Source organism: Acanthisitta chloris, unplaced genomic scaffold, assembly GCF_000695815.1.
Source record: "Acanthisitta chloris isolate BGI_N310 unplaced genomic scaffold, ASM69581v1 scaffold25645, whole genome shotgun sequence".
NCBI lineage: Eukaryota > Metazoa > Chordata > Aves > Passeriformes > Acanthisittidae > Acanthisitta > Acanthisitta chloris.
Genome location: NW_008674630.1, coordinates 7284 through 20406, shown reverse-complemented (window position 1 = coordinate 20406; position 13123 = coordinate 7284). Strand labels below are relative to the sequence as shown.

Sequence of the window (13123 nt, the reverse complement as noted above, 5' to 3'; positions counted from 1 at the left end):
CAGAGTCAGAGAAACAGCAGCAAATGCCATCTGCAGTGAAGAGCCATAAGACAGCTTTCTGATGAACAGAAAGCCAGTTGAAAGACAGCCACTTTTCTTTCACATGTAAAGATTCTCCCTCTTCATTTTTCTCTACTGGTGGATATCAAGACTGTACAATCCTTCAAAGCACAATGATTACATCCAATAAATATCTCCAGCTGTATCGTCAAATTCTCTCTTAAAAAGGAAAAGAAAAATCCCACAAGATATGAACTACTCTTACAAATGCTTGGCTATCAACTTCTGCTTGTAACTGAATCAAGCTGTCAGCTTGACTATTGAGTAATTGCTTAGGCAAAAGAATACTGCATGGGTGAAATGCTTGGGTTTGAGCGATTTGTATATTTGGTCTGTGTTTGTATGCACACATTTAATTACTTTTATTGGTACATATATACACATACAGGTACATTTTCTGCAATTCAAATGTAAAAACAGAGCAGGGGAAATTTAAAAGGAATTACCAACAGTTGCCATAATGAGAAAATTTAATGGAAACATGACTTCTGACCAAAGTAATAGGAATATTTTTCATTTTTAGCTAGTTATAATTCAGAAAAGATTAACTGAGAAGAAACTATGTAGGTAATTATTTTAAAAGGAGGGTAACTGGACAACTTATCTGCATATTCTGACCTGTTCTATAATATTACTGCAAGCATGACCTGCTGAATCACTGCTACAAAATCACTCATTCCAGCTTACTTAGTGGGTGTGCTGCACTGTGGATCAGAACAGTGTACATGTATCACAGTACACATATGAGTACATACATCATGAAGCATAAAGAACATTTTGTTCCATCAGTAAGCATGCAACACATGGCTTGAAAGTGCCAATGAATGCAGGGACAGGGATGTAAGGAGGCAGTTCTAAAATGTTTCTCTATAGAAGCAAAGGTTGCTGTTAAAAATTTTTCTCCGCTTCTAACTTTTATATCCTGGAGTATATTTCCACATCATCTTAATTTTTTAAAAATAGCTGACCTTAAAAGGTAAACCGTTAAGACAAACAGTGTTTATCATAAATGTAGACTGGATCTTTTTTAATTTATTTAACATTTCCTTTGATTAAATGTATATTCTATGCCAAAACTCACTGACTTTATTGGGTAAGTCAACTTTGCTGACTAGGTAGACTCAAGTATACCAAGACTTGACTAGACTACATAGCAGTTCCAGCTAATCAAAAAAAGTTACATAAATGTGTTAAACCTGGTTCAAGGCAGCAAGTTATTTGTGTGGCCTGCCTGGTAAGCTCCATCTCTGCTATGAGGTGATACCAGACACATCAATGTTTACTGGCAAACAAAGCAGTTCCCTTAAAACAGTCATACACTTGTGTTCTAAAATTACTCAGTTTTGTTCCCTGTGGTCTCACTACTACTGGTTCTTTCTTTCTACTCCCCTCTGTTTTTTGCCCCTTTAGCACATCACTAGGACCTGCCCAAGAGTTTAGGAATTTGCCAGCTTCATCAGAAGCAGGGACTAGGAAAAAAAAATGCTGCATTCAGTACAACTATACAGTTTGGATGAGTATTTTAGTGATTTCTGCTGCAGTTTAAATACATTTGGTAAGTCATAGCCAGCTGCCGTATCTCCAAAACTGTTCTAAAAGCCCTCCCCAACCATGTGAACTTCACTTCCTGAGCTTCCTTTCTCCTTTAGGTATCTAATTTTGAAGCAGTGAATAATTCCTTTTTTTCTTCTTACTAACATTACTACTGACTACTATATCAAATTATATAAAATTTTCAGTAGAGCTGTGGATTTTACTTTTTTATTTAAAATTGATTTATTAAATAAAAGAGCATACAGGTTCACTTACATTTAGCTCTAAAACTATTCCAAGGCAATCATACACTAATGACACACCAGTCGCCACAGCAATAATAACCACTGTCACAACAATATGGAAAACTGTTGAGAGGTTCCCATGGAAAAACACATTCGCAATCACCTGAAACAGAACCACAATTTTAAACCTTGATTTTAGTCTTTATGTTATCAAACAGTTTATTCCAAACCTTCGAACCTCAGGAAACCAAACGAATGGGTAAGAATACACTGACTGAATTTTACTTCTCTTGCTTCAAGAAAACATCTTCATCTGCTTCCAAATGTAACTCATGACAAGGATTAATAAAATTGCAGAACTCTTGCAAGACTGACCTGGTTATCCCTGCAGGATTTAGAGTATACTTACTTCCTTCTCATTTGTCCAGTACAGAATAAAATCCACTTAAAATTATTTATTGAACAGATGGATTTCCTAGATAGAGATACTTCTAAAAAGAAAAGCTATTAAGCATGAGGAATATGCTATTTTGGGCTATTCTCAGCATAGCAGCAACAGTGGCATTTATGCCAAACTGGGAATTTTAAGCAGTCCTGATATTATTGAGTAATTATTAATATAATGTTGGATAGCATTATAATAAATATAATACAATGTTGTACAGCTAGTCGCCCATACTCATTCCCTGTAGCAGGATGCTGACATTTGTTATAGATCAACCACAGACTTCAGCTACACTACGTACCAATAATGTGAGAATATCAGCAATATACAACAACATTGTTAAAGGGAAAATTTAATAAGTTCTTACCTCTCTGGTCACAAAACATTCAAGGGGGAAGGTCAGAATTACAGTAACTCCATAACAAAACCTTCCAAATGTAGCAAGGTTGTCATCTCTACAGTAGTTTTCAAATATATCTCCTGAGGCATAGCAAAACATCAATTAGTTTGAACTTCATGTCATTTGCCTATTTGCAAACTGAAGTGCAGGCTACTGGAGTTACTAGAGTAATTGAGACTTTCTGATCCCCTCACCTGGCATGTATCAAGAAACTACAGTTATAGTCGCAAGTTACATCCAGGAGAAACTTTCAGCTTATCCTGCTAGTAGCAAGTCTTTTATCTCAAGTAGCATTTATCTTTCAAAAATATTTTAAAATATATATAGTGGAGTTTGTCATCTGTTATCTTCCCCTTAACACAGATTTTATATGAGATGCTGGTGTTGGTTTGAATAAATATGTGATGGATTCAGAAAGAAAACTTGTGTGTAAAAGATACATTTCCTCTAAAACCGTAACTCCTAGAACAACACAAGGAAACCAGGGAGTTCTCTTGAGAACTACATTCCCCTGATAGTATCTAATCATAGCTGGTAACTTGTAGTGAAGAATTCCAGATTTTCTGACCCCCAAAGCCCATTATAAACATATGGATTATTACCTAGCAAACAACATAAGCATTGCTAGAGAATTCAAATCATGGTGTTGTGTAGTGTTTATCACAAAGAATCTGCAATAATGATCTCAGAGGCACAAGAGACAGTGCAAGACAGTGATCAGATGATCTATCAGGTCTCTTCTATTCAATTATAATACTATCTCATGATTTACTCCTTTTAGGACCACAATGGTGCTGAAGAAGCAATAAGGTGTAATTAGAGAAAACAGCCAAAAGATTTTGACAGGGAAGACAGAAGGCAAGATAGAACCTGCTTGCACTGGAGTTGTGTGCTGAGGGACAGCTGCAGTCAGAGCTTTCTATACTTGAAATGTCTCAGCTAGCCTGCACTTAGTCTAGCTACAGCTGCATCTAGGGCAGTAACTTACTCTGCTGGAGTAAGCACTGGAGGCAGGAAAAAAGTACAGATTAACCAGGGACCTCCATACCACAATTCCTCTGTTCTCAACTACATGCTGCTACTCATCAGAAAAGACAGAAGCTTGGAAGTCATATCCTACAATGGCACTAGTAAGCAACAGAAAATCTGCTTTTGAAATGTGTATTTTTCCTGAAGAAGGTAATGCACTGAACAAATTTATGCCTAGGATGCTGTATTAGCACAGACAGGAAAAGATGTAACAAAGTGTACAGAAATATATTAGGCACCCTGTAGAAAAAAATGGCAATTTTTGTTCTTATTGCTCTCTGCTACTGGACTATGTGGCTAAACCATAGATGTTTAGTCCTCTGAAGTGTTTTGATTATGGAAGTATTGAAAGAGGACTTTCACCAGTGAGGCTTACACTTGGGAATATGATGATTATTAGCATGTAACTGACATTCATGTATCCTGTTTTGGCTGTGGGTAATTACAAGGAATGTCCTATTTCTGTCCAAACATACTATGATCTTTGCATTTTTACAGTCACTAAGATATTTACAGCAAAATTCATACAGAAAGGCAGAAATGTAAGGACTATAGCAAGCACCAAAACTGAGGGATCAAGCAGTTTACCTTCTGTGTATCCTGTAAAAGTCATATATCCACATGCAGAGAACACTACACTGATTACAACAGCGAGTGACACAGACACATGTGTGACTCGAGACCAGTTCTTTAATGTGGGTTCTTCCAAAGACCCATATATTAAAAAGCTGTTATGGTTGCAGATGAACGCTGAAACACACATGACAGTTAAAGCAAATGTATGAATTCATGCATAAATGCATAGAGGAAAACAGCACAGTTTGAATCCACTCATTATTAAATACAAACATTAATCCTGCAATGAGCGGCAAAGATAAACAGCTTGAACTTTTACTTGCTTAGTTGATTTGATGAAGGTTTATATTCATCCTGAGATGATTCTGATTACATTATCCTCAAATGCCATGCCATTTCCCACCCTCACACCTCCATTCCATCACTATTTCCTCTTCCTGCTCTTCTTTGGCTTAAGAGCCCAACAGCACATTTGAGAATTTATTTTTTTCCAAATCCAAAAACCATTTGATACTTTCAGACTTCCTATGGCATTCATTTTAGGCAGCAGAAAGTATTGGGAGGCCTCTAGAATATCACAACACTAACAAGAAGCAATACATAAAATCCTGCAGGCAGGAACAGATTTTTGGAATAGGATTTTTTTGTTAGAGGTTATCCAAGGTAATGCAGAATAATCATAACCTCCTCAGTTTATCAGTTAGACTAGCCCATTTCATGCAGGTGCTTTAAGATGACCTGGACAGTTGAGCTGGATTCAGGAGCACACAGCTGTCTCTGCTACAGTGGCAACAGTCTCTAGGGCTAGATGGGCAATGGATGAGGATATCATCTTACCCCATAACAATGAAATTCATATGGATGACTCAAAGTCAATTTCTTCTACACCAGCTTAACATGAATATAAAAAAAAGAATCCAATACAAATATTCAATTTCTAAGTCCAAAATAGTAAATAATTTCTTACAGTTGACCTGAATATTGAAAAAAGATAAACCAAAAAAATCACTTACCAAATGACATCACCCCAATGGCTTGTACTGCATTTGATTTTGCAAATACCCATGCATTCTCTGATTTGGGTCTAAAACAGACATTTGTTTTAATAAATTATCATCTTTTCAATTATAAGTTATTAAAAATAATTTAATATACTGTAATACAGAACTGCTGCTGGTCAGATCTCCAGAACTCTCTGAAATAGGTCCCAGGGTTCAGGAATAAGTTGAAACTGGGGAGATACACTTCTCACCTCCCTTGTTTTGACTCAAGTATTTCTGTAACCAGTTTTACAGCCATAAGTGCCAGCCTATTTCATTTTTCTAAATAAACTCTCCAAATCATCATATACGAAGAAATAACAGCAGGGAAGGTAAAAGCTGTTACTTATTCTAAGGTTATCTCAACTCAAAATGTCTTCTGACTATTTAGAGGCAATTTCTACCTTTCAATTTGCACATGTAATCCATGTAGCCTAGAGATAGCTTTCTTCTAGGCTACAAATCAAGTGAGGCAGCTTGCCTTTCTTTACAGCTGTTCCAACTATTCCTCACAGTAAAGATATTCTGCTACTTCCCAACAGATAAAAGAAAGTGTACATGAAGACTTTTATAATCAGACAAGAATTTAATATTCCCCACATCTCCTCCCCTAAGATATGCCCCCAGTCAGCAAACTTTGTTAAAATCCATTTACTGCATGAACTTCATCTTTGAATAAAGAACCAAAATGAAGAAATGGGGAAGGACACCAAACATCTTTTTCCAGAAATACAATTTGCTAAAAACATCAAATTACATTCACAACCCAGTTTAACATTGTAATATTAAAGCATGGACAAAGAAACAAACAATCCAACAATGCTCTTGAAAAGTTGGTTGCTGATAACTTTGATTGCTCTGTTTTTATTTAATGGGAAAGCTGCTGCCACCTGAGTTCTTAGCTACCATTTTCCTACTGCCCTAGACAACAGTATGGCACTCAGGACAGTTCTGTGAAGGTAAATATGACAGCTTTGTCTCTCCCTCTCTCTGGTGACAACTAGCTGGTTTTGACAGCTATAGTGGCATATGCTATGCTAGATTTCATTGCTTTCATATGTTTAAATTCCACCTCCAGCCTGTAGAATATAAAATAAAATCAAATGAAAAATAAAATCAAATAAAATCAAATAAACATCGCTTTCTCCCCTTTCAGAACTCATATCTTACTATTTCTTAAGAGCTCCAATAGTCAATCCTTTCTTTTTCATACTAAACCCCCCCAGATTTACAGTATCTAATGCACATTCAGTTCAGAGTTAGAGCACCTTCCAGTTCTTAAGCTGTCACTGCTAAGCTTAGCTTTGAAGCAAACAGAACCCAAGCATAAAATCAAGTTCTTTTTTTTGTCCTCAGGTGCAGTATATTGTCTTGACTGCTGTAGCATATGGCTTTGAATTTTAAGCAGCTGAATATATCCTCCTAAAACATCCTCAGACCCAACATGTAGATGTAATAAATACTAGGAACGAAATAGAGCTATCTGGCACCTGTGTTGTGGAATAGGGGTCCTGACCACCTAAAGCTGCTGCAGCTCCTTATACAGGCTCACTTAACTTGATGCTACTGATTTCAAATCACTAGAGGTGTCTGTGGACAATTAATATTAGTAATTTTGAATGTATTATTTTTCAGGAAAACATTAATATCTGATTGAAAAAATATCAATAATCTTTAAAAATAAAAATAGGATATAGGAAGCTGTTCCATTACAGCTGTTCCATTCTGTAACCACTAGAGGTCAGCTCTGATAACAAACACAATGAAAATTTCATATTATCCTTTGACAGCAGAATTTATCAGTCTCTTTTGGCTTTTTTCTGTTAATAATTAACACTTAGATTATCTAATATCTTATAAACCAAAAATATTTTTAAATGCACAGAACTAAAGAATGCTTTTGTCTATAACACATTTAAATTTCTATGAAAATCGTACATCCTGTGCAACATTATAGCTATATTATGAGCTCCTATGAATAGGGATTTAAAATATGGAATGCAGAAAGCACATGAATTTCAATTGAAACATCCTGAATAAAGTGGCCAAGTAATCAATTAAAAGAAAAAAAAAAACCCACAGGAGCTCATTTTCCCACTGCACAGTGTTAGCTTATGCACCAGCAATATGCAACAGACCAAAATATAGCTTTGCTTTATGGATGAATGACAAATCAGATTAAGAGTATTATTCGGGGGGGAAAAAATCCAAAAGAACAAAATCCTGCTTATTTAGCAGCCTAAGAAGATAAATTCCTTCCATTCTAGTTGCAGAATTGAGGAAGAATTTCAGATCCCTGATTTGAACACTACCATCAGCTTGTAATGTCATACAATGCAAATTGGTACAGATATACTATTTTTACAGTAATTCATATATTGCTGCATGTGCTTTGAAAAACATTTTCATACCATGGGAATAGAGGGATCTCTCACAATGAAAGCACACAGTAAGAAATTTCATTGCTAAGTCTTTAGAACCAAGAGCCAACAGCTCTAGAGTTGTCAATAAATTACCCCCCCAGTTCACTCTGCAGGACATACAGACTTACGCAAAGCTCCTGGAAAAGAGTGCAGGTGACATGAAAGTCTCTAGACAGAATAAGCCTTCACAGTGAGAAAGACAAAACTCTGTCAGGACACAGTAGGTGTTAGTTACAGAAGAGCCATACAGTGAATAATCACATAAAATTACTCACAAGGCAAAGGGCATCTATGGAAACATCAAGTGTCAAGGTAAACATACACACATTCATATAAATATCTGTTTCTATGTAGGGAGACACATCCACATACTGAAAGAGCCTATCACAAGAATACAGAGTAACACTATACCTGTTGCACTTTTTCAATCCTGCTGCTACTGTTAAAGATGGAGTTTGTGTTTTTTTTGGTTGTGTGAGGGTTTTTTTGAGAAGGACCTTTGTTCTTAGCAGTTTGACCTACATTCTTGTTAGGGGAGGATTTTAACTGCTGCTTATACAAGAATCACAGTAGCTGCAAAAATCAATGCACGGCCAAACCAGCTAGCTCTCTGCTCTTCAGTCAATGTACAAAACCAGGATATGCCTGCATGAATGAAAGGGCTTTTTCCTGCTGGAGAAGGAGCATCAGTTAGATGAAAAATGAAAGGTAACAGCAGAAATATATTTGTGATACTAAGTGCACTTATTGACAGCTCTACTGTCTATCATGTATCGTAGAAGCTGTAAAACAAAGTAAAACCTGAGATGCAATGTAACTGTGATTATTGGAACAAAAGTAATAAAAGACTGAGCAAAAAGACAGTACAAGAGAGTTCCCAGACAGGAAAAAGTCTCAGCTGAAACTAAGACAACAGCAAGATGGACTGAAGGTAGTGAGGCCTAAAGATGAAGAAAGCCTAGAGGTTAAGAAGACTCTACTCGGTCTTCAGCATACATAAGTGAAAGTATAGCATAATAAACATGTCAGGAAATTTTAAAAAGTTTTCAAAATATTCATGTTTATCTACAGTAGAGTATTCCCCATTTTAACATCCATGCTATGCAAAAATCTTTTCTAAATGACAGAAATGATGCCAAATGTAATACAGCAGCAGAGTGCATGAAAGGCAAAACATCTTTATGGAGGGCAAGAGAAATATACATCCCTGATCTCAACCCAGCTTGCAGGTATGAAACATTGTCGGGGAAAAAAAAAAAGTTAAAAAAAGTTAATTTCTAGAGAGGAAGTGAAGTCCTATGTTTGACAGGAGAGCTACACATGGAAATGAGCATTAGATTTCCACTGTTTTGGACAGAAGATCAGGGACAAACCCCCAAGTTTAGGTGTAAACTGGCAGTAAACAATATAATTGAGGAACATCTCACAGATTAATTCAGGTTTCACTCAATGATTTAGACACTTAGGAAAGTAACTGTAAAATCTCAATTTAATTCTATTCTAAGGTTAAATACCTTTTTAGTTATTTTTAAACTTTAAAAGTTTAAAGATACTGAAAAGTTTATAGATACTGAACATAATTTCAAGTAATATAATGGAAAGAAAATGAGTACTTCTCACATCAGCCTGGGATTTTATATTAATCAAAGTGATCTTGTGAAAGAACACAGACAAGGAAAAGCTATTGTGTCAGCCCCATTTAGTTACAGAAGATTTAACTCTTCTTTCTTCCTTAATGAACTACTCAGCAGTTCTGTAAATATACGGTAGTTTAGTTTTATTTTTTAATTTCATTACACATTTAAGTTTACTATGCTTACTACTGGATTTTTTGCTATGATGGAAAGAATCAACTTTCTACTTTCAAGTTTTTTCCGAAACACTTGGTGTTTCATCCCTGTGATCATCTGCCAGTTAAGTAACCCTCACATCCTCTTTATGTGTAGCAGATGTTCTTGAAGTTTTTCCTTGAGATCTATGTATTATGTAGACACTGACAGCATGACATTCTTTGCAAAAGAATAAATTAAATTAAAATGATCCATCTTTGTAAGCTACATATTTCTTTTTAGAGCAATTAATGTTTCAGCTTGAAGCATAAAGTTATTAACATACTGTGGAATTACAGTTTAAGATAATTCTAACCTATTGGTTTTGATCACAGTATGCAAATACACAGCTATAAGCAGGTGGAAATAAAGGTCAGATCATCAAAATGTACTTTTATCCAACATCTTAAAATACTGAGAGTAAACTCTCAATAATCCAGAACTCTAGATTTTATCTGCAGGTTCATTATATTGTTCAGGCAACAATAATCTTATGGATGTACCTCAGTTTTCCACTTGTCATAAGAGGATATAACTTAAACTAATTAATCCCACATCATAAATACATTTTTTTCCCTATATGTCCCTGGACAACCTGCTCCACTCCTAAAACTACTATTACTACTACCACTACCACTGCTACTACTACTACTACTAATTTTAGAAAGGAAAAAAAAAGCAACACTTCATGAACTTTTATTTCCTGTTTTTCAGCCTAAAGTTTCAAGCACATTGAATCATTAAAAATAGTGATCAAGTTGTTGCTTCACTGATAGTCTAACACATTGCAGAAAGTTTCAGATTATTGCAGATAATATTCTTTGTTGTCTAAATAATAGATTTAATATTCAACTAGAGCATGGATTGCATGTAAGCAAAAAATGTTTTTATCATCTCTAAATAATAATCTTGTCCCTCTCAAATGGGAACAGTCTTCACTTTGAAAAACCTGAAGAAAAATGAAAACTGATTACTGCTCAGAGAAGAATTATCAAAGTGGAAAGATATCCAAATGGAATTCCACTGGAACCCAATCTAAGTCCAGTATTTTTGAATGCATTCAGAAGTAACTTGAATGATGGAACAAAAAGCAAAAAGTGTCCTTAATGGAAAGCACAAAATGTGCAGTTAACACAAGCATGCTAGAGAACAGGATGAAAAGAAGAAAAACCGTAAGTACATTGGGAAAGGGAGAAATCATCTCATAAAGCAGCATTCAATTCTGTAATAATAATAGGGAAATAAAGGCTTAACAAGAACATAGCAGGAGAAACAAGCAAAAAAAAATAAATCTCAAACTTCATGAGAACAGAATAGTAGAAGGGAAAATTTTCCAGCTCACAGTTCTGCAGAGAAGGGCCTGGTGCTTCTACTAGACCACGAACTCAAGACATGTCCACGGTGTCATGCTACTTTTTGAAGAGGCAAACATCAAACCAAGTTACATAAACAGAAGCATGGCAATCCCCAAAGGATACAGTTGAAAGGAACCTTAAGACACTTTGCATTTACAGCCTTTCAATCAATCTTTCTTCTCTGCTCCTCAGATGGAACACCACAGGCAGGTGGGGCACCACGATCTCACTTTAATTTGCAGAAAACTTAAAGGCAGCCATTGAGCATGATCAGAAGCACAGGAAATAACAAGAGAAACGCTAAATGAATTGTGTTTGTGTAGTCTATAGAAAGATCCCCACAGTGGGACAAGTTAAGCTCTTTACAGGTGTTTTTCAGGCATTTGAAAAAGAATATGGACAGTTTGGTGTCCATACCCACTGTGGTTAGGCAAAAAAAAAACCCAACATGAAATGGACTAAGACATACAATGCACATTTAGGGAGAAGGCTAGTTAAGAACTGGAGTGAGAAACCATGGAATTGCCAAAAACAGACTAGACAATCACCTGTCATTAATGGCAGGCACATAATCAGTTCTGCCATATAACAATTATAGGGATTAAATACTCTTGGCTAAATCAAGCCTTTCTCTATGGTTGTACAAATTCCTTTCCTATATGATGGACACAAGGACTGTGTTTTCATAATCATGATTTTTAAAAATCTCTTTGGAAACTCCAACTTCTATTGTATTTTAATAAGGATTCACAATAAATGCCTTATTTCACTTGTTTCACTTGTACCATGATGGGACCCATATTAAAATTTGTGTTCTTTATTCTCCTTGCAAATAAAAAAAAGAGATAGCATGCCATCATGCCATTAATGAAATATTATATGCGAGTTTTAATAATTTATGCCTATATCTAACTAAAATATAACAGTAAAAACAGTAAAAGTAGGTATTGACAGAATGTTTCTGAGCCAAAAAATCTCACCAACATTTTATCAGCATGCAAAATGCATTTTTGAAAACAAGAAGAGTAAAGGCAAAAATGGAAGTCTCTAAAGAACTAACAGGTAAAACTTCAAGAATCACTCAAGCCCTAACATTACTTATTGCAAGAAAATATATAAGCATGCATTCCATATTTTTCAGTGCATCACAACTGTTGAGAAGAAACGTTACCATAGTAACGAGGTCATCAGTAACTATTATATATAGCTTCTTCCTTTTATGACAGGGGATTTTGACATTAACCTTTCAAATAGCCCTTCAACACACAGTGTGAAAAACATGCTGCTTCAGAAAGATGGTGGGGAAGGAAGTCCCACACCATTCTGAATGCATCTTTTTGTGGATGATAGACAACAACTTCTGGCACAAATTTAGAAACTGCTATTCTAGGAATCATCCTAGCATTAAACCTGAATACCCTGCAATTAACCCACGTATCACAGCAGTAAGAGAAATGAACAATTATGCATAACCCTGCTAAAACAAAGCTGGTGGAAGAATCCACTTCTTACAGAAACATAAGAAATACAATATAAACCTGTTCCAATAAATGAAAAAGCACATTTAGAAATAGAGTGTGTCATCTTTATTGATGTATCTTCACATTTAAAGGATGAAGAAAAAGGTGACCCTTCCAGGCCATTAAGGAGAAAGAATAGGTTCATAACACTTTCTTGCAATGTATTTATGAAAGCATTTTCACAACACATACTTAAGTGTACTGCATTTTCTAGAACACTCCAATGTCCAAGGTTAAATCTACTTTCAGAGTAAGAGTGATGGAAATGTTTTGCATGCTGATATTGTTGTTTTCTCAAATGGCAGAATAAAATTCTTATGATTGTGTTCTCTTTAAAAAAAAGTCATTATTTGTATTTAATTTTCATAATTAAATTATTATTATATTAACAGAAAAAAGATATATTCCTAAGATACCAGCCATTTTAAGACTGTAAATCTAGGCCATCTCACAATAATAAACAAAAAAACCCAAAACATTCTCAAGTGACAGATAAGCTCACACGCCCATTCAGGACCCATGTTAGTCATATCAGCCACAATTTCCAATTAATCTGTAGGGTTTTCGAGACTTTTTCTAAATTTGCTTACATACAATAGAAGAATAATAAAAAAAAAGAGCTAAATTATATTTAGCTCTTAATTTTATATTACTGTTTATACAGATTT

The 13123-nt window shown here is 35.3% G+C and overlaps 1 protein-coding gene across 1 annotated transcript in view; it reads right to left on the bottom strand.

The window, feature by feature from the left end:
* SLC38A11 (solute carrier family 38, member 11) overlaps positions 1 to 13123 on the bottom strand; it is a 19426-nt gene that overhangs the window by 1303 nt on the left and 5000 nt on the right. Inside the window, exons 7-10 of the mRNA XM_009075425.1 lie at positions 5302 to 5372; positions 4301 to 4462; positions 2651 to 2763; positions 1870 to 2001 (exon numbers count right to left, since the gene is read on the bottom strand). Of these exons, the coding sequence (XP_009073673.1) occupies positions 1870 to 2001; positions 2651 to 2763; positions 4301 to 4462; positions 5302 to 5372 (478 nt within the window). The remainder of the gene's footprint in view (positions 1 to 1869; positions 2002 to 2650; positions 2764 to 4300; positions 4463 to 5301; positions 5373 to 13123) is intronic.